Source organism: Penicillium manginii, assembly GCF_028828005.1.
Source record: "Penicillium manginii strain IBT 31320 chromosome Unknown utg000004l:1.0-7231830.0:1.0-7236170.0, whole genome shotgun sequence".
Taxonomy (NCBI): domain Eukaryota; kingdom Fungi; phylum Ascomycota; class Eurotiomycetes; order Eurotiales; family Aspergillaceae; genus Penicillium; species Penicillium manginii.
In genome coordinates this window covers 5996425-6016200 of record NW_026643105.1, presented here as the reverse complement: position 1 = coordinate 6016200, position 19776 = coordinate 5996425, and the positions used below count along the sequence as shown (strand labels likewise).

General features: G+C 49.9%; 9 protein-coding genes across 9 annotated transcripts; 6 read left to right on the top strand and 3 right to left on the bottom strand.

Moving 5' to 3' along the window:
• Window positions 1–508: 508 nt before the first annotated feature.
• N7533_005943 (SSH4 family protein) lies at window positions 509–2243 on the top strand (the record flags this gene model as incomplete). The annotated part of the gene is made up of 3 exons (XM_057102593.1): window positions 509–989; window positions 1073–1378; window positions 1444–2243. The coding sequence occupies 3 exons, from the start codon at window positions 509–511 to the stop codon at window positions 2241–2243; spliced, it is 1587 nt and encodes a 528-aa protein (XP_056962223.1).
• A 1612-nt stretch (window positions 2244–3855) lies between these two features.
• pdeA (3',5'-cyclic-nucleotide phosphodiesterase PDE1) lies at window positions 3856–5626 on the top strand (the record flags this gene model as incomplete). The annotated part of the gene is made up of 4 exons (XM_057102592.1): window positions 3856–3966; window positions 4096–4350; window positions 4421–4785; window positions 4855–5626. The coding sequence occupies 4 exons, from the start codon at window positions 3856–3858 to the stop codon at window positions 5624–5626; spliced, it is 1503 nt and encodes a 500-aa protein (XP_056962222.1).
• Window positions 5627–5907: 281 nt separating this feature from the next.
• Window positions 5908–7871, bottom strand: N7533_005941 (amidase; the record flags this gene model as incomplete). Its single annotated transcript, XM_057102591.1, has 3 exons — window positions 5908–7031; window positions 7093–7634; window positions 7744–7871. The coding sequence occupies 3 exons, from the start codon at window positions 7869–7871 to the stop codon at window positions 5908–5910; spliced, it is 1794 nt and encodes a 597-aa protein (XP_056962221.1).
• A 198-nt stretch (window positions 7872–8069) lies between these two features.
• Window positions 8070–9149, bottom strand: gwt1 (putative GPI anchor biosynthesis protein Gwt1; the record flags this gene model as incomplete). The annotated part of the gene is made up of 1 exon (XM_057102590.1): window positions 8070–9149. One exon carries the CDS (start codon window positions 9147–9149, stop codon window positions 8070–8072), a length of 1080 nt encoding a protein of 359 aa, XP_056962220.1.
• Window positions 9150–12348: 3199 nt separating this feature from the next.
• Window positions 12349–13338, top strand: N7533_005939 (bZIP transcription factor; the record flags this gene model as incomplete). Its single annotated transcript, XM_057102589.1, has 1 exon — window positions 12349–13338. The coding sequence occupies one exon, from the start codon at window positions 12349–12351 to the stop codon at window positions 13336–13338; it is 990 nt and encodes a 329-aa protein (XP_056962219.1).
• Window positions 13339–14590: 1252 nt separating this feature from the next.
• Window positions 14591–15347, top strand: N7533_005938 (SIMPL domain-containing protein; the record flags this gene model as incomplete). The annotated part of the gene is made up of 2 exons (XM_057102588.1): window positions 14591–14797; window positions 14856–15347. 2 exons carry the CDS (start codon window positions 14591–14593, stop codon window positions 15345–15347), a joined length of 699 nt encoding a protein of 232 aa, XP_056962218.1.
• A 112-nt stretch (window positions 15348–15459) lies between these two features.
• Window positions 15460–15922, bottom strand: N7533_005937 (Dabb family protein; the record flags this gene model as incomplete). The annotated part of the gene is made up of 3 exons (XM_057102587.1): window positions 15460–15553; window positions 15625–15853; window positions 15904–15922. 3 exons carry the CDS (start codon window positions 15920–15922, stop codon window positions 15460–15462), a joined length of 342 nt encoding a protein of 113 aa, XP_056962217.1.
• A 228-nt stretch (window positions 15923–16150) lies between these two features.
• N7533_005936 (Zn(II)2Cys6 transcription factor) lies at window positions 16151–18317 on the top strand (the record flags this gene model as incomplete). Its single annotated transcript, XM_057102586.1, has 3 exons — window positions 16151–16302; window positions 16353–17325; window positions 17379–18317. 3 exons carry the CDS (start codon window positions 16151–16153, stop codon window positions 18315–18317), a joined length of 2064 nt encoding a protein of 687 aa, XP_056962216.1.
• A 314-nt stretch (window positions 18318–18631) lies between these two features.
• On the top strand, window positions 18632–19684 carry N7533_005935 (Ldh family oxidoreductase; the record flags this gene model as incomplete). The annotated part of the gene is made up of 1 exon (XM_057102585.1): window positions 18632–19684. One exon carries the CDS (start codon window positions 18632–18634, stop codon window positions 19682–19684), a length of 1053 nt encoding a protein of 350 aa, XP_056962215.1.
• Between the last annotated feature and the right edge of the window lie 92 nt (window positions 19685–19776).

The window sequence follows — 19776 nt, the reverse complement described above, 5'->3', positions numbered from 1 at the left end:
AGAGGGGTCACTTGTCACTTGTCACCTTGGAAGGTTCCAAGCAAGGAGCCACGAGGGGGAAGTTAAGAGAGGGGAAGGGGAAGAGAAGGAGAGGCTTATCCCGAGTAGGGATGGTGACCTGTACCACCATGACCTTCCCTTCACCGGTAGTTGATCTGTTCGAGGGGGAGATGAAGAGAGAATAGTGAATCAGAGTAAATCAGTAATAAGGAAGTAAAATAGAGTAAAATGAAATATTTTAATACACAGTGTCCCTTGATGTAAATATCCCTCTGCAGGTACTCTCAAGGTAACCGCAAGCATCTTAGATAACCTTTGGAGAGGGCGTTTTTATCCGCCTTCGTCGCCCACTTATCTCTCACCACTCTCCCACTCCATTCCCTCACCTTCACTCCCCACCCTCCTCTGTACTCTGCTTCATCATTTGATCCCTCTTTCTCTCTCTCTCCCTCCCTCCCTCTTTCTCTTCATCTTCCTATCATCTCTATTCTTCCACAGTCAATGAACGATGCAGGGTCCTGAGGCATCGGGCCCCGGTGCGCTCGCAGGTCTCCCATCCACCCTCAGCACAGTGATAGGCTCCCCGACGACGTCACCGCTCGATCTCGTCGCCTCGACTCTCTCAACCGCCATACAATCCCCAACCGGCCTATCGCACCAACAAATACAACAAAACATTCAGCATGTCCTCTCAACTATTTCATCCGACTACGAAAATGGCCGCGCATTTGCCGCCGGTGGCAACTCCTCCGGCTCCACCGGCAAAGGTATCCTGATTGGCATCCTATCTGCCTTCGGTTCGGCCGCTATCGCATTCCTCGTCCTTGCGATCTTCTTTTTCTTCAAGTATACCCGTCGCGGCCGGATCATGCTCGATCGCATTGGTCGACCTGGTGAATTCGACGATGAGCAAGCATTCGCCCGGGAAGAGGAAACTGCCCTCGAGGGCATGGATGATCTGTCGCGATCGGAATATCTACGAGCTAAAGGTACGACCGAGTTCTTTCCTTCAGCAGAGATTGCGAAACCTATAGTTGCGGTGGGGTTACATTGCTAATCAGTTTGTGTACAGCCTTCGTTCAAGCCAATCCTCCCGAATCCATGCAGACCGATATCTCCCTCTCCCAATTTCTTGCGATTCAAGAAAAGGGCGTCTCAGCCTGGGAGTTCCAGCCTGAATTGGAAATCGCAAACTGTTTTGTTGAAGGGCGCACGGAAATTGAGTTCTTCGATTCCGAGTGCAGTGTGCAAACCAATCTTCCAATTCCCAAGCAGAATGAGGTCTACTACTGGGAAGCCAAGATATACGATAAGCCCGACTCAACCGTGATCGGCGTCGGTCTCACAACAAAACCATATCCTCTTTTCCGATTACCCGGTACGTCTAGCCAGTGTCAAGATCGAATTATGTGGTAATCTTGCAGCCTTGCTAACTCCGTTCAGGTTTCCACAAAACTTCTGTTGCCTACGAATCCTCCGGCCACCGCAGACACAACCAACCATTCTCCCCGACGCCGTACGGGCCTCCACTTCTTCAAGGCGACGTTATTGGTGTCGGCTACCGACCTAGATCCGGCACCATCTTCTTTACTCGCAACGGAAAAAGACTCGAGGATATCGTCCATAATTACCGTGCCCAAAATCTATTCCCTACGATCGGAGCCAACGGCCCTTGCAGCGTTCATGTCAATTTTGGCCAAATGGGCTTCGTATTCATCGAAGCAAATGTTAAGAAATGGGGTTTGGCCCCCATGACTGGTAGCCTCGCTCCGCCCCCACCCTATGGCAGTGAACAAGGCAGCATTTTGCTGGAGTCGGGCCGTGAGAGCGCCGCCACGATTTCGCAGCGGGTCTATCAAACCCACACCGCCAGAAGCTCCAGCATTGGCCTTCCCCAAGCCGTCAGCCCTGGCCCTATCCGTTCTCCAACCGACATCTCACTGGCTCAATTAGCTCATATTCCTTCCCACGAAGATGCCGGAGAGGGATCGAGCCGTTTAGATGATAGCGAGAGCAACAACCCTGCTCCTGTGGGAGAGCCCGATGAAAATGGTGTCTTGCCTCCGGAATACTCGAGTCCCAGAACTAGCCGCAGGGGCAGTGATGCCAGCTTGGAATTCCCGGCCCAGAACCAGAACTCCGATGACCTGCGTTCTCCGCGAGATAATAATGACCATCCTGAATCTCGCATTCTCCCAAGCTATCAAGCAGCGGTGGATCGGGAAGAAAATGACCTGGACTAGAGACCGGCTTGACCTCCACCACCATATATTTTATTATACGCTCCTCCTATGAACATACCATCCTCCGGGTCACTGGTGGGCTCCAAAAACGGATGAGCCTACATTTCCTTCACTTATACCATTTCTTTGCTGTTTCTATTAGCGAGTCCACGGATGGCGTTTTTTTTTTCTTTCTTTCTTTTTTTTAAGCAAATTGGGAGGACTGGCTGGATTATGGAATATGCTGCTTTTCTTTTGATTGGGAAATTATATCTGCTTGGGTTTGGATTCGGGGTTTTTGCGCTTTTATCTTCCGACCATTGGATTTCCTCACCACGACCTCATGTACGGCGGGCTGCAGCTCTAGCCTGGCTCTTCATTCGCTACCAATTCTCCGCTCTTGTTATATCCATCGTCGGAAGCAGGTCTGTACATTTTGTCATCTAACATCCTCATTACCCGGGAGGTCCTGCTCTCAGCGTCAATCGGATGCCCTTCCAAATGGCTGATTTTATCCTTTCATCTTGTTTGCCATTCAAAGTATTTACCTAGCGAGTGGGCTATCGGAAGGAGTTCCCTCTACGTATGAGTATTATAAGTCTTCAAGTTACTCTCAGCTCCCAAGACTCCGGTATACTCGGGACCTCGGGATATCTCGAATGTACTTTACAGTCAGTCATGCTCCACCGAGTTGATAGGGTGTCAACTTCAGGAACTCGAATATTTATCACCGTTATCGGCCCTATTTCCAACAGTGCCTTCCAAGATTGATGCCAACCTTATAAAAGAATCAAAGAAGTAAACCAGTACTACCTAGGTATAGAATCAAGCCATAAGATCAATGTGAATACAACTCGGTCTTGCCGCCAACCGCCGGGCGCACCAGGAAAGCGCGCCAAGACTCGCCCCCAACTTCCCCAGCTCCGAGCGTCTCATCGGCTTCGATTTCTTTTCCTTGTCGTTTCATTCCTTCTGTACTGAGCTGAAGGCTATTGATTCCATCCCAATTCCCCCAAATCCCTGATCTCTTGCATTCTCTCATTCTCCCCATTCTCCCCATTCTCCACCGTTGCCGAAGTTCCGTGGAAATCGTCCCCACAAACCGAGCGCATCGGCACGCCCGAGATACGGATCAGCTGCCACGTCTCATATATGATTTGTACAGGACTGGCTCTGCAGGCGCTGAGAGATCTGTGAACATCTTGGCTGCATTGACCCAATTGGCTTGTGATCTCTGGACCTCCCGTGCAGTAGCGTCTTGTCCAGCCCTGCACACCGCGCGCCTTCGTCATAACAACCTGGGGAAGGTCCACATTAGGCGGAGTCATCCCCAAAATTCATTGGGAAGTGGCAGAAGATCTTATCTGCCCTCTGTCTAACCTGCGACGCGGTAACACACGCCCACGGCGCCCATCCCTCTCGAGAGCGAAACACACGGCAAAACTGTTATTGAGTACCTGTCGAATCCTAATCGCACTTTCCACCTGCGTGTGCATCCCGGCGCAGAGCCCGCGGCACTTGTTGAGACAGTCGCATCATCCAACTTTGGACAGCTGGTAGAACTAGGCAACGAGGCAACTCTCATTCTGAGACTCGGATACTCGAGATTTTGAAATTCCAGTTTAGCTCAAACATGCCCAATCAACAAAAAAAGGCGAAACAGGAACAAGAGGGAAGCCTCTCAGGCAACGGAAGCATGGCGGAATCATCCAACACCACTGCTGCTTTTGAAGTCATTGTTTTGGTAAGTAACCTGCATACAAGTATTGAAATGTTTCATAAGACTTTAATCCATGTCTCTGGTCTCGACTTTGTCTCACAGACCCGAGGGGTGGAGATCCGGTCTGCGAGCTTTGATGCTGACTTGGTTTAGGGGCCAAATGGTGGTCCACGCGAGGATAGGGTGACTGGCCTATTGGTACGATCGACTTCAACTGGCTGGCAGCCAAACTCTGCCATCGCTGTGGATGGTGGTACCCTTCTCGCCGGGATCATTCGCTTGCTGAAGAGAAATATCGAAGGAGCTAAGGATAGCGTGCTGCAGGATGGTCCTTTTGCAGGTCTACACCTCCCATTCCAGTCGGCAGAAGCCAACGGAGCGCATGTATTCAGAGAGATCATCGATGCAGTTCTCATCACACACCCTCATCTCGATCACATTTCGGGCCTGGCAATCAATATACCGATTGTCGAGGCAGGAAATGGTCCCCAAGTCCGTGGCGGCTCTTCCATCAGTGATAGCAGCCCTCAAAAACCACATGTTCAATGATGTTATCTGGCCGAACCTGTCCGACGAGGATGGCGGAGCAGGTTTGCTTACTTACAATCGCTTGGTCGAGGGCGGCAACAATAGATTTGGCACTGGACAAGTCCGGGGCTATGTACGAGCCTGCACTGGTATAACGACTAAGTGTCTGACTGTCAGCCATGGGAAGTGCAAGCAGCGGTATCACCCGGAAACCGCGACGCATCATAGGATTAATAGCACTATATTTGCACCTCATCTTTCTGAGCATTTTATGCTACCGTCTCGGGCGATGTCCATGGATCCCGCTGAAGGAAGGTAATTTGATTCTACCATGTTTCCAAGGAGATCAGTTGCGGATGAACTACTTGCTAATTCAATGTCTAGCTTTTACTCCCCCGCTCGCTCCCCCCGACTTGCTGCATCCAAGGAGCCTCCCATGGCCACTTTTGAAAGCTCTGCATTCTTTCTGCGAGACAACATGAGCGGGAAAGAGATCATTATATTTGGAGATGTTGAGCCAGATTCAGTAGCTCTTGAGCCACACAACCGGCGCGTCTGGCAGACCGCCGCGCCCAAAGTCGAGGAGGGCACCCTCCGCGCTATCTTTATCGAGTGTTCATATAACGACAGTGTCGACGATGCCTATTTATACGGCCATCTATGCCCAAGACATCTCATCGCAGAGCTGAGTGTCCTCGCTAAGTTCGTGATGGAGCTACGCGACAAAAAGAACAACCCTCCTGCGCAAAATACCGGCGATCCAGCCGATCCAGCAAAGTCAAAACGCAAATGGGAAAGTACGTCTAACGAGAATCCTCTGTCTATAAGCCCAAGATCAATGAAGCGAACACGCAGCATGGGCGGTAGAACAGACCCAGCAAAATCAAACAGAGCATCCGAAACACCCGAATTGCCATCCTTGTACGAGGAAGAGGATTTTGACTTCAGTGCCCCGAACGCAAGTCGGTGGGCTGGCGCCAATCCGCTCCCACTGCAAGATCTATCTGTTTACATCATTCACATCAAAGAGACACTCGCTGATGGACCTCCTCCTGGGGAAGAAATCTTGAACCAGTTGCGAAGGCAGGCGACCGAGTCGTCGCTGGGCTGTCAGTTTTTCCTTCCAGATCCGGAGGAAGGCATCTTTATTTCATGAAGCTTGACTCTTTCCCCCTTCGCTTCTCGTATTATTATTTTGATTCAGCGCAAGATTTTATATTGTTCTTATGTTTGGAAATAGACGGTACCAAGGTGATGCAGAGAACGGGCGGAATTTTGTTTTTTTTTTATTCAATTACTCAGATGTTATCATTCCTTAATTACGAGCAAGGCGCACCCAGGTAGCTGTGTCGAAATCAAACCAGAACAGTCATCAGCCATCGACCCTGGTCTCAACCTTATGTAAAGTAATATATAATGCACAGGATAAGCCTTCGATCAAGCCGATTGCCCCTCTGTCGCCCTGGCAATGACATCTTCCCAGATACATTCGCTGGTGGAGGGAATCCGAAGACCGGACGCAACAGAAACATCTTCACTAGCACGTGGAGGCTGAGAAGCAGGCAAATCCAGAATAGCCTCCCCATCTCTAGCAAAATCAAATAGATCCTCCTCGCTACCCCATTCTCCCATAGCCATCAAACCAATAGGCACGCCACTGTCCTGATCATAACCAGCAGGACAGCTTATAGAAGGACAACCAGTGAAATTAGCCAGCCAGACATACTCCATATTCCTCACAGATGCCTTGCCATCCGACACTCCGCGAGAGAGATCTGCCTCACCGCCATCAATATGCCAACCAGGGAGAGGAGTAGTGGGGGTGAGAATCATGAGACCAGGGTGTTTTTGGAAGAGGTGGGAGAGGTGGGTCATCAGTAGGTTGCGTAGACGCTGGGCCACAAGGAGTTCCTGCGCGGTGATCTGGTACATTCCCAAGGAGACGAGAACCTTATTTGGAGCCGTCAGATGGCGGATCTGGCGAGCGTCCACGCCGGATGCGATTTCCGCCATGATAGTCAGAACATGAGCGCGCTGGCCTTCGGGGATATAAGGTATTGTGATGTCGATGACATTGTAGCCGTTTTGGCGGTAGTGGTCCAACGCGGTGTCGAAGACCGCACGAACTGGTTCTTCGGCGCGGTCGATCCATTCGCGCATTATACCGATTGTCTTGGTGCGTTGACGGTCTGATGGGGCGGGCATGGGCGTTGGGAATTGAGAGGAGATTGGATCTTGCGAGGCGGGGGCGGGCGTGGCCATGATCCGGTATGCGAGGGCAAGGTCATCGATGCTTGAGGCCATAGGTCCGAGGACACCTACAGTCGGGGCAAGACTTTGGGATGGTGCTCCAGATACACGACCGTGTGTTGTCTTTAGCCCCCAGATGCCACAGAATGATGAAGGTATGCGGATTGAACCGCCGCCGTCTGCACCCAGGGCAATTGGCACCAATCCTGTGCCAACCGCATACCCAGATCCGCCAGAAGAGCCACCGCAGTAGTACGTTTTGTTATGAGGGTTCCGAGGCGTGCCGAAATTGGGGTTGTTATTGGTGGTGTCTGCTGGGGTTAGCCTGGGCATATCAAGAGCTGAGGGATTTTAGTTTCGGATATCTCATACCGAGGCCAAGTTCGTGCATGGTGGTCTTCCCAATTACAATAGCTCCAGCGTTTTGCCATTGCTGTACACACCAAGAGGTGGCATCGCAGCCAGCCTTAAAGTCTAATTTACTTCCCAAGGTCCGTTTGTAGCCTGCGATATGGACTTCGTCCTTGATTGCGACGGGGATGCCATCAAGAGGACCAAGTGGCTGACCCTGCTTGTATCTCTCGGTAGATGCTTCTGCAGCTGCTCGAATGATCTCGACCTGAGACTCAAGGAAGGCAGTCGAGTGTTTCCCCACAGGTTGAACATCACGGCGCACCAGGGGGAGCAAAGCCTCGACGACCGCGACCGGGGTCAGTTCACCCGATACATATAACGCCTGATAGTCGGCAGAGGTATAATAGCTACTGGGTCCCTTGCGTTTCGCAATCGGAGGGGTGTGGGTGTTATTATGGATATTATCAACGGGGATCACGGTCGGATCGTAGCGGCCGGAGTACTGATGGAGGTGGGGGATCTCGCGGATGACATGGAAGCCAGCACCGCGCCAGAAATGGCTTTGGAAAAATCCTATATTATGAATTCTAGTGGTTTACCAACAGTCAGTTCTCGTGCCCTTGCTGTAAGCTTTCAGGATTGGAATGGGAGTGTCTTATCGGAGCTTACAAGGTCGCACCGATGGCCAAAGGTATGCCTCTGAAGACAGGAATGGATTGAGTTTCATTCTTATAGGGTACTAAAGGACCCTCACGAGGCTGAGGATAATTGAGAAACGATATCTCGTTGGAAGCCATTTTTGCAGATCATAATAGGAGCTGGAGCTGAAGCTTCAAGGAAAGCGGAGGTGAGCAGATCTCACGGTCTTGGCATGGTGACCTCACTCTCATTTACCTCGGCACGTGGACTGCTTAATATGGATTACGCGCCACAGCAAATCTTAGGGTAGGTACAGGTACAACAAGCTTGAAAACTTGAGAAGACTTATAATACATCTATAGGCGCAATTTGAGGTTGGCCTTTTCCATACCCAGGGCAATGCCAGTGAGGATCGCCATGTAGACAACCAATATGGCCATGGCTTGAGGCACGTTGACATCCAGGGTTGGGATACTCAGATTCACCACACCTGTCAGCAGGTTGGCAATCAAAAAGATTGCAAGTCCACCGTGATTGAATGCCCTCAAAACGCGACTCGTGGCAAATGAAGTCCTTTCTCCTTCATCTTCTTTGCTGCTCGCTCGATGAACAGCAGGGAAGAACACAGTCTCGACCAGGCAGAACAGAAGCAGCTGCGCACTGTTGAAAGCTGACACCCACAATACGTATGGCATATTTGCAAGGCGACGCGACACATGGATTCCAGCGCCGTAGCCAAATGCGTAGGTAGAGTTGAAGAAGAACAAGCTCGACCAGAACAGTACTTGCAGTGTCAAGCTGATCAGCACAGACTTGCGAGCTTGCTGGGGCGATTTTATCGAGGAAGTTCCTCGAGGAATAATGCGAGCTCCAACACCCCTTCCAGCGAGAAAAATCGCCAAATAGCCTAGGAATGAGAAGATTCCCTCGCGGTTCTTAGAAATAAGGTCCTCGCCTCGGGGAGAGATCAAAATATAAGCCTTCAAGTCGGTGGACTCTAGCAGAACCTGGTAGATGATGGCAATGCTAATGGACAGCGTCTCGTAGGAGGGAATCAACACCGTCAATGAGTCGAATATCTCCACAAATGGAGGCAAGAAGCCAAGAGTGAAGAAAAAGTTCCAGTGAACTCCATATTCGGTGACATGCTCCGCATAGTCAAGGCCCTTGACAGTCCAGAGCCGAATGAGACCCAGCACGAGCAATGGAATGGAATGTCGCATTGAGCCAAGGAGTCTCTTTGAAAAAGCACCTTTGGGGGAACTGGAGGCCCGACTCTTTAGAAGTGCACGAGCAGAAACCACACCAGCCGAGAAAACGAATGAGCCCACGCCCATGTCCATCAACGAGGTGCCCCAATTCTCGACCTTAGCGAATCGGCGTGGGAAGGCTCGGAAATCCACGGCAAGAATGGCGACACAGGTAACAATCATCATTGCCGAGCGGTAGGTAGTCAGGAACGGGTGGATTGGTAAGGACAGTACATCTTTAGATGTTTCATCGTTGACATTTTGCTTGCGAGGTGGTTTCGCTTTTTGGGTAGGGCGCAGAGGAGGCTGAGTCAAGAACAACAGAGCCGCAGGTGTGATGAGGAGAATATTTAATAGGACAGGTGCTGACGAGTAAGCCGTGGTTGCGAAAAGGATGGCCAGAACATTGAGGAGGAAGTCTGTCAACAGAGCTGCGGGTCCATAAGGCGTAAAAAAGGATAGACGGGATTGGAGCGCGGACCACAAAAGTACCGAAGCCTAGACATATGAAATCGTAAGAGTTCGGCTTCTTTGAGATTGGCAAGGGAGGGGGAAGTTGGTCAATACCGGCGCGACTAATGTGACTACATTGATGTCACCAATAGTGCTTCCCGAGAGGTTCGAGACGAATGCCTCTTTCCGAGCTTTGTAACTTGGATCCATTATTGAGGCCGAGATGAGATGAGACGAACAGGATCACCGTAGACCCTCTGCCCGCATCGGTAACTAAAGAGAGTGTTGAAGATTGGAATTGGAGGCTGAGCGGAGCGGATTTGGGAGGTCCAAAGCTCCCGTGGAGACAACACGGTGGCAATCACCTGATCCACGAAGTATGCCTTGCGGATCCCCGGAACTTTTTCAACACTTATTCACATCATTTCCCATATCGCCTACGGGTCGAATTCCTCTTTAAGTTCTGAAAAACAGGCGAAGATACTTGAATGCGCGCTCCAGCCAACTATACATTAAAATTCCACATCATGAGGCTGGTCACAGCCTCAGTACCGATCCGGGCAGAAGGAATCAACAGTTGCCACGATAACACAAGCTAACAACTTGAACAGAGTTGGTAAAGCAAGGCTAGCTTGAGGCTTCGAGAGCTCTGCAACTCAGAAACGCTCAGGGTAGGGCCCACAGTGAACGCAATTGGAGGCTGGGCGTTGCCAGGCCCCAGAAAGCGACGATCTGGGGTACCACGCTGGTGGTTTCTTGCAAACCTGGCCCGGACCACTCCTTAAAATCCCCTCCTTTAACCCAGCATTATGGTCAATGTCGCAGTCTAGCTGGGTTAGATGGGGGTTTCTCCGTTGCAGATCAGACACCATCTTCCTGCGAGTCAGGACTTTTGACCGGACCCGCTCGACATCTCAGTTTGAGGGTATAGAATGCAGTACATAACTGTGACCTTAATCTGCCCTGGGTCTTATAAAAGAGCCGGGCCCGAGAATGAATTAGATGCGGTCCCATCAGGCGATTATTAAAGCCGCCCCAGTGCTCTATCCAGGAAGGGCACCGGTAAGCGAATCCCGAGCTATGCCACGAGGCTGCGACTGATGGAATTGTAATCGACCCATTTGTATCTTCCCATTGGACCGGCACGGCCGACTAATGGGGATATGCCGTGCCCGGCGTGCACTGTTCCCAATCTCAACGCCATTTTAATCTGGATTACGACCTAGTATAGCAAACTCTTGGATGCGACTGTGTTGACCCATACCCTTGTGATAGACCCGGAATTAGGCTTTTAAAATCACTGGATACACCTGGTATAGTCTCTGGGGCCTTCTGTGCAGATTTTGCCAGGTCTATCTGGTCTCCTGACAAGCCTTCGTTTCGATTTAAACCTGATGCCCAGGTGGGTTGGACAGCGCCTAACTCTAACTCATGAATGATGGATTATTTACCAGAAAATCATACGTAAAATACATAATACATCAAATTTTATGACCTTGCTGTCGCCATATCGGTACCTAGTCTGGAGCTGCTTTTTGACTGATCCTCCTTGGCTGTTCACAGATAGCTGTATATTTGAGGAGTTCTCGCAGATGTGCTCCAAATCGGGAAGAATCTGTTCAGGCTCACAATTGATTAAATTTGAAGGAGTCATAGTAGTGTATACTGCATTTTAGAGATCGGTCAATAATTTTTGACCCCTTTGGATGTTTGATGGTGTAGATCATTGCCTTGTTGTTTCATCTCCAATACTTAAGATCTGCGTGAGAGTGTGGTGAAAAATCTCGGCTTTTCATTGATGATGCATAGTGACTTGAATTCGGCCGAGGGAATGACTCGGTTAACAAGGCAATTTTGGGCATTGGCACCTCATGGGGGCCAAAAACGAAAAAAAAAAAGGTCAAGAGAGCTTCGCCCGGGTAACGCCGCCGAGGGGGGGTCTTCACTCGATTCAGGGCACGGAGACGGAGAGCAAAATGTATAACTCCAGTTCTTTGGTATGTCGTGAAGTCTTGAATAGCCTTGCGTCGTTCCTTTTCTTATTTTAAAATTATTTTCTTCCGTATCCATATTGGTTTATGTCCCCTGCTTAAGCCGAGGAAGCCGAAAGATTGGGAGCAGGCATGTTTGGGGATTTGCAGCCACGAAAAGTTGAAATTCAGTTTGATATCATGAAACCTGGTATCAAAGAGATGGTAGGCGGAAAAGCCACCTCTTAATTAAGGTTGTAGTGTCATCAAGCGCATTGAATCCCTTCTAGTTCCTTATAGAAGTCGCATATTCTGCCGATTCCCCAAATTGGAGTCGTCGGAACCGTAGGATGGAAGGACGCTATGTTCATAGCCTCTGGGTACGTACCCACAGGGTTCGTGCGGCCTCCAAATGCTAATTAACCCTCAAGTCTCTATCCAGTTGTTGACTTCGCAGCATATGTGCCAGTGGCATTTTGCTTGGGGCCTGGCCTCATGCTAATGCAGATCCGGAGAAAGACGCAAGGCCATCGCGGTGGTATGAGTCCTTATTTAAGGCACTTGATCCCCTGCAGACCGCTGCTATTGAGACCGCCTAGGCTACAAACCCGCATCTTTCGCCCCATTGCGGAGTAGCCCAAAGTCCCTTTCGTTTAGTTGTTCTATTCGGGATTTGGTCCAGACCATCTGCTTCCTTCTCAGATTACCCCTACTGCGGGCCCGGTCTGGTGATAACAGGAGCCGCCCGCACGAGGGTACGTCAACACACTTAACATCATCTTGTAAAGCACTCGCGTCTATAGGCTGTGCCTTCATGCAGGCTTCTCTTCCTCCGGTGGCCACTATTGGATCCATGGTCACTAAGAACGCCCTTTGTGTGCGAGACGACTGGGGTCAAGAAAATTCGGGCTGCCATCAATAGTCTGGAGCCTAGCTTTGCTAGCCCAACGTCGAAACGTGTCATGGGCAGTCAAGACGACGGACCACCACCCAGAAGGCGTGAGTCTCGCTCGGGGACCCGAAAAGTCACTGCTCTCTCCTCCGAGCAGCTGGAACGGAAACGTGCAAATGACCGGGAAGCCCAACGATCCATTCGACAACGCACCAAGGAGCATATCGAACAACTCGAGACTCAAGTTTCGCTCCTGCAAGCCCAGATCGCGGAAATGCGATCCCACAACGATCGATTTCAGGAGATCCTTCAAAGAAATGCGGCTCTAGAGGACGAGGTCGGTCGCTTGAAACGCCAGCTGGCCTATTCAGGCCATCCCGGAATGGCAGCAGATGGCGAGGAAATATTGCCTTACCGAAGTAGTTGGCATTCAGGTGAAGAGCCTGGTGATTCAGCGTCGAGTGTTCCAGGAGCTGGAACGATGATTCCATCATCTCAGTTTGTCGGGTCATCCCATCCTTTGTCGTCGAGGCTTCCTCGAACACCATCGGCCGTATCGATGTCAAGTCGATCGTCGCACCCTCAAGATTGGCAACAATACACAAATACGCGTTCGTCATCTCTAGGCGAGGTCTCCGGGCCAGTGTTGCCAGGACGCATGGAGTCGTATGTGATGGACGGACATATGCAACAAGGGGCGCGTCTGGCGCTCCCACCATCCATCGCCCTCTCAGCGCCACAGATCAGTTATGGCGGCACTGGATCTCCCAGCCAACAACTTGAATCAACCGATAATCCATTTGCAGAGGTATATTCCGTAAGTAAAAGTCGAGGAGAACATTCAGACAACCTGCACTCGCCATCGCAGTCATCAAGAGACCACATCTCTTCTTCGTTTCTGCCTTCCCACCAAACCCAGGCCATCCCCATGCCTGGCATCAATGCTGCGGCCCAACCAGGACCTGACCAGTCTTACCAGGCATCTGCAGCACCTTACCGGGATTCTCTATCGAGTCAGAGTGACCAACAATACCCTTATCCTTGGAAGCCACAATCCTAGGTAGGGCGATTGTGGGTGAGATGAGCCTTAAACCATGATGACTTTCTGAGTAATTTTCGACCTTGGTGTGATGAGGTCCGAATGAAAAGGAATGGTAGAATGGGAGAGAGGGAGCCGACGGGCGAAAAGGGGGGTCTAGATGTTCGAAGGTAAGTTTCGGATTGCATGAAGAACCCTGTCATATTTGAAGGCCGCAGCTCACGTTCTCTCTGGAACTCGTCGCCAGCCTTTTTTTCGCTTTGTCGACAGTCAAAAATGAATGGAGACGGCAATCAGCGCGGCTCGCATGAAAGAAACGGAAAATACATCCGCATTCTACGGCAATAACAACCTGGTCCCACACTGAAACTTTGAGTCACTTGCCATCCTTGGGATTATAAAGTTGCCTTTCAAACTGGATATTGGGAAAGAATAAACCAATACATACTCAAGAATCATATATGGAATCGACCTTGAAGGAGTTGAAGAACAGAAGGGCCTGCTGGTCGGGTTCGAGTCATCTTTCAGGGTTCGAAAAACGACGTGGTACTAGTACTAACTATGTACTATGTGGAGTTTTTGATACTTTATTCAATCCAGTACTACTAGTAGTACCTTGATGAGATGATTTCTCAATTACATTCCATACTTAATGATCTCAAGATCCCCGGCTTATGAGGTCACGGCCACAAGGCAACTTGATGTATTATAAAAATCACACAGTGTCAAGTAGTATGGATGGTTGACCTTATTCCAATTACTGATCTTCGGAGCCCGAACATGATGTCCCGGCCCTTTTCCAGGAATCAGTCACGATATCTAAGAAAGCTACTGTGCACGGAAACAGCCCTGGAGAGTGGCCTCAACGTACTTCCATGGCTTGTTATCTCGCGCTCTATGGAGCCCAACATACAGTTACTAATTAGTACTAGTAGTGCATGATCGGAATTTTGCCCAAGTGATCACAAGCCAAACCCCTAGACCGGTGAACTCATGTCAACAGGCAATTCACGCTAATTCCTCCTGCCTTTGAGAACATGGAGGGCCATACAGAATGATATATGGCAAAATGTTGGCGTGTAGGTATATGGCTGTAGCCTTGCCGGAGGGCTGTGCTGCGGTGGAGCTGCCTAACGGCCTCATCGCTTAGCATCGCCTTCCCCGGCGCGGGGCTTTATTTTGCCCTTATAAAGATCTCAAGCTCAAACTTGAAGAATAAAATTTTCTTCTTTCTCTTTCTCAATCTCTCAATACCTGAAATCTCTAACTCGCCATGGAACCCCTCAAAATCAGAGTTAATGGCGAGTCGTCCATCACTCGCCTGGCCGAGCAGGGTCTCCTTCGACTTTCCGTGGAATCGCAGGGGCCCAAACTAGAAATCGTATCCAAGGAAGTGGTTTCAAGGTCTAATGAACTCACTGGTCTTTTCAAGACATTGTCTCCAAAGACTCAGGAGGGCACTGCAACTGCAGACGCGGCCGTCACCAATGTCGCCTCCACATTTCTAAGCACGCGGAATTTCACCCCCCCGCGACAAGGATGGCCAACCTTTAGAGAAGGTGTATCAGGCCTCCATGTCTCTGAGCATCGTCTTCCGTGATATTACAAAACTCAGCGAGGTCGTTGGTCAGCTTTTGACTTACTCCAATGTGGAAATCTCCTCCATCGATTGGAGTCTGAGCGAAGCCACTCAGAAAGCCCTGGGCTCAAAAGTTCGCAGGGAGGCCATTCGTGATGCAGTCACCAAAGCCAATGATTATGCCGCGGAGGTCGGAAGAAAAGTATATGCGGTGGACATCATGGACGGAGGTCAGAACGCTACCATGCAACATGCACCGGTAGGGAGATCTCTTTTTGGTTCTGCCCCGGTGCAATCTGGCGGAGGTCTCTTTGGTGGCAGTGCTACTGCTGGGTTTGGATCTTCTACTTCTCAGGCCCCTCAGTCATCTGAGATGCTGAGTTTAAGTCCCCAGAATATCAAATTTACGAGCTCGGTGCACATTGAATTTCAATCGTACCCTGAAAAGTAAGGGCGACAGACAACTAGCCCTTTGCCCAGTCTTCGACATCGAATTGATTGCATATTTGGTAGTTTAATTTATCTCATTTTGTCACTCTTATTATCTATATGAATCAAACGATCTAAAATCCAAGGAGTGGCTCGTCCAACGAATCGACTTCGAAGTCAAATCGAACCAGATCCTCTCTGTAAGGAAGAAAGTATGTATGCGTAACCCTTCATAGATTGGTTAGCTGCGTTCATGATATAGTATGCATCATTTAATTCAGAATCGAAATGCGTGTTACCTTTCATGCTCACTGCTTGCTTGATACGCAGCCAGTGCTGCCCGGTCTTCATGGTAGCTCACTAAGGCATACTGGAAACCCTTGCTCTTCTCGATAGGCTCAGTAATAGAAGGGCCTCCCACGATAAGTCTTTGGCTCTTGACGCAAGGCAATGATTTGAGTGTTTTGATTTGCGTAAGGAACTCCTCTCGTACAGCTGACGAGGCATCTGCCCCGAATTTAAACAGGACTATTGGGAAAGTTAATAAGCGCCCAATTTTGGGAAATATTCTCACGAACCGATATGGCAGATCGTCATTTTCGAAATGGAATCTGAGCCAAGCAATAAATTTCAAGTTATTTGATCGAATTGAAGCTGGCGTGGATGGGCATTTTATGGTGCAGCGAGGCGATTGGGACGGATGACATCCGCTCGGCGGGGGCAACCCGCAGATGCTGTGGCGGCAACCGACGGAAGCTCCCCGCACATTTCTTTCGGCAACGGGACTTCCTCTTCTCATCGCTCCAAGCACTCATAATTCGAAAAATGGAGACCCCACGCCGCAATCGGAATCGTGCTGCGTGCCGAAGATGCCAACGCCGAAAAATCAAGTGTGATGGGACTCTGCCCCAATGTACCTCATGTAAAAAGGCAAATGTGACTTGCATAAACGACGGGAAGCAAGAGGTCAACCGCACGTGAGTTATCTCCTCTGCAGGTACTGGATTTGTAATAACTGGGGAGGTAGTTACATTGCCAGCTTGCAAAAACGCGTTCAATGGCTCGAATCATTGGTGCGTGAGCAGGGTAGAAGTATAGAAGCGGGACCACCCGAGTCCTTGGACCTTGCGCATTCTGAACCTCCACTTGAAGAGGATCATACCTTCGCCCGCTCTATTACTACATCACAGACTCAAAATGAAGAGCCTCGGCCTGAGCGACATTTGGAAGACAACCGAGCTTCCCACACATCAAGACAAGCCCATGAGATTGGATTAGTGTCTCTATCTTCCGGTGGCGATGCAAGATATATCGGACCTTCCAGTGGCTACTTCCTCGCAAATCTCGTCTTCTCTAGTGCCGGTCGACGAATGGGACCAACAGGAACGACTAGCACCTCAAATGACCCGATCTCTTTATCTACGGAGCTATTCAACAGCCCTGCTCCTCTTCCAACCAGGAAAGAAGACGCTATCGAATTGTCGTCCAAATATTTCTCTTCCGTTCATCTCACCTACCCATTCCTACACGAGCCATCTCACATGCAGAAGCTAGAAAAAATGTACAACGATACGGATCACGATCCGTCTACTGCTTTTCATGTATACATGGTGCTGGCGATAGCTGCCTCTGACTTATCTCGGCGCTTCAGACTTCGCTTGCCTGCAGAGGGCTATTACACCGCGGCTACCAAACACTTCGAGGGAGCATGTGCTGATGGGTCCTTGGAAGGGCTGCAGGGCTCTCTCCTTCTAATGATCTACGCTCTCCACAATCCTTCCTGTGGAATCAATATTTGGAGCCTCAATTACCAATGCCTGGGCGCTCTGATCGACCTGGGGCTCCAACGCGATGTACGGGTGTCTTCAAACTTCCCAATATCTTTCCTGGAGCAAGAAATGAGGACTCGGATCTTTTGGGTAGTCTACACTTTTGATCGAACATTGGGAACAATGATGGGAAGACCGATTGGAGTTCGAGATGAGGCATGCGAGCTTCGAGTAAGTGGTTCAACCATGATGGTAAAAGGGACCGTATGCTAATTTATGGATAGCTACCATCAGACGTCGCTGATGAATTTCTTGCCGAGTCAGCTGTTGAAGAAAGGCCTGACCACGCCCCGCCATCCCACATCACATACTCCATTCATCTTTTCAAGCTAGCACGGATCAATTCCGAGATCAAATATGTCATGCACAGCATTTGCCGAGATCCACCAAAATATGCATACCCTCCCGTTGCTGATATCCATCAGTGGCAGAGGGAAATGATCGACAGTCTCCAGTCATGGCTACTTGATATCCCACGGGCAACGGGAATGGAACCCATCGCCAAGATCTGCGAAACAAAATATCACGAGATGATGATCCTGATCTTGCGGCCAAGTCCAGGTACTCCAGAGCCCTCAGATGACATACTCACAAGATGTTTTCAGCATGCAATCGAGCTTCTCCGTGGGTTCGGGGAATTATACCGACAAGAAGCGCTGCTATATAGCAGACTTATTGTGCACTCCATCTTCCTGAGTACGCTCATTATGCTTCATAGTATATGGAGATTGCCCCACATTACATCACAGATCCATATTGACGATGTGGTGGCTGACACGGGTATCAGCTTGAACATCCTCAGCAGTATCGGGGAGTACTGGACTGAAGCCAAGCGAGCCAGAGATTGCATCCACGAGCTTTCAGGTGCTACTATCCAGCGCTTAATTAAAGTTCGTAGCCTTGATAAGTCTCCGCGGGCTACGAGGACTCAGATACAGAACTCGATGCAAGCGCAACAAGGAAACATAGTAGCCGAAGAATTCCCAGAGCAGGTCAATTCGGCCATTGGTATTGCGCCGTCAATGACTTCACTTGGAGAGGACTATGATTTGACTCTGGATAGTTCAACCTGGCTCAATGATTCATTACCTGAGGGTTTCATGGATTTTGCTGGAGCTCCGGACTTTGACAGCCTCATGTGGGATGTATTCAACAATAATTAAGCGCGTGTAAACTCAGCTACAGCAAATAAATATGAACATATATCACAATAGTCAATCCTTTATTAAATTTACAGCGTTTATGCTTTAGTAGAACCGCCCTAGACAATCTCCACTCCAACTGCGTTGACCATGCGGAGTCCCCCCCATTGGAGCGGGAGCCATCCGCTTCCCCAACTTGTCCCCCGCGTACTTAAAGCGGCTCAACATCTCCATATCGAACAAGAGAATCAACCTCAACAAGTCAAAAGGTGCCACAAGCAAGCACTTATACAAGAAAAAAAAAATCTACAATGGCAAACGAAAACCAACAACAAATGCACCTAATCAACCACAAGGACTTGCAATCCTTCGTTGAGCAAATCCTCATCGGCAATGGCACCCCGCAAGAAAGCGCCGCCATCGTCGCGAAATGCCTCGTGAGCGCAGACCTCCGAGGCGTCGACACACATGGAAGCAATCGAATCCCCAGCTACATGGAGCGAATCCGTCAAGAAGCTTTAAACGCCAGCGCAACACCCACTCTCCGCCAAGTAACGCCCGTCGTCGCCCAGATCGACGGACACAACGGGTTTGGATTCGTCGCGGCCCACCAAGGCATGGCGCGAGCCATTGAAATGGCAAAAGATTTCGGCATGGGCATGGTCTCCATCAAACACTCTAATCACTTCGGGATGTCCGCGTGGCTCGTCAAGCAGGCCCTGGACGCCGGGATGATGTCGCTCGTTTTCACAAACTCCTCGCCCGCGCTTCCTGTCTGGGGTGGCAAGGAGAAGATGATGGGCGTGTCGCCGATTGCATGCGGTGCGCCTTCTGGAAATGCTGCGCGGCCGTTTATTCTTGATATGGCGCCGTCTATTGCGGCGCGGGGCAAGATTTACAAGGCTTTGAGGAGGGGTGAGAAGATCCCTACGGATTGGGCTCTTGATAAGAATGGTGACCGCACTGATGATCCGGCTAAGGCGCTGGAGGGGGTTATGTTGCCTATGGGTGGACCAAAGGGGTCTGCATTGTCTATTATGATGGATGTTTTCTCTGGTGTGTTTTCTGGGGCTGCTTTCGCTGGCCATGTTACGAATCCCTATGATCCGTCTAAACCTGCGGATGTGGGCCATTTCCTTGTTGCTATTAGACCGGATTTGTTCATGACTATGGACGAGTTTAAGGAAAGGATGGATTATCTTTATAAGCGGGTTACTGAGTCTGAGAAGATGTCTGGTGTGGATCAGATCTATTTCCCTGGTGAAATTGAGATGATCACTGAGGAGAAACGCCTTGCGGAGGGTATTCCTTTCGCTGATGCAGAGATTGCGAGTTTGAATAAGGAGGCCGATCGGGTCAAGGTCGAGCATTTGAGGGTCCAGGAGTAATTGGTGTCAAGCTGAATGATACTATCGTTACCATGTATACTATTATATTGATGAAACTTCATGACCCAGGGGTATGAACGACTACCAGTACA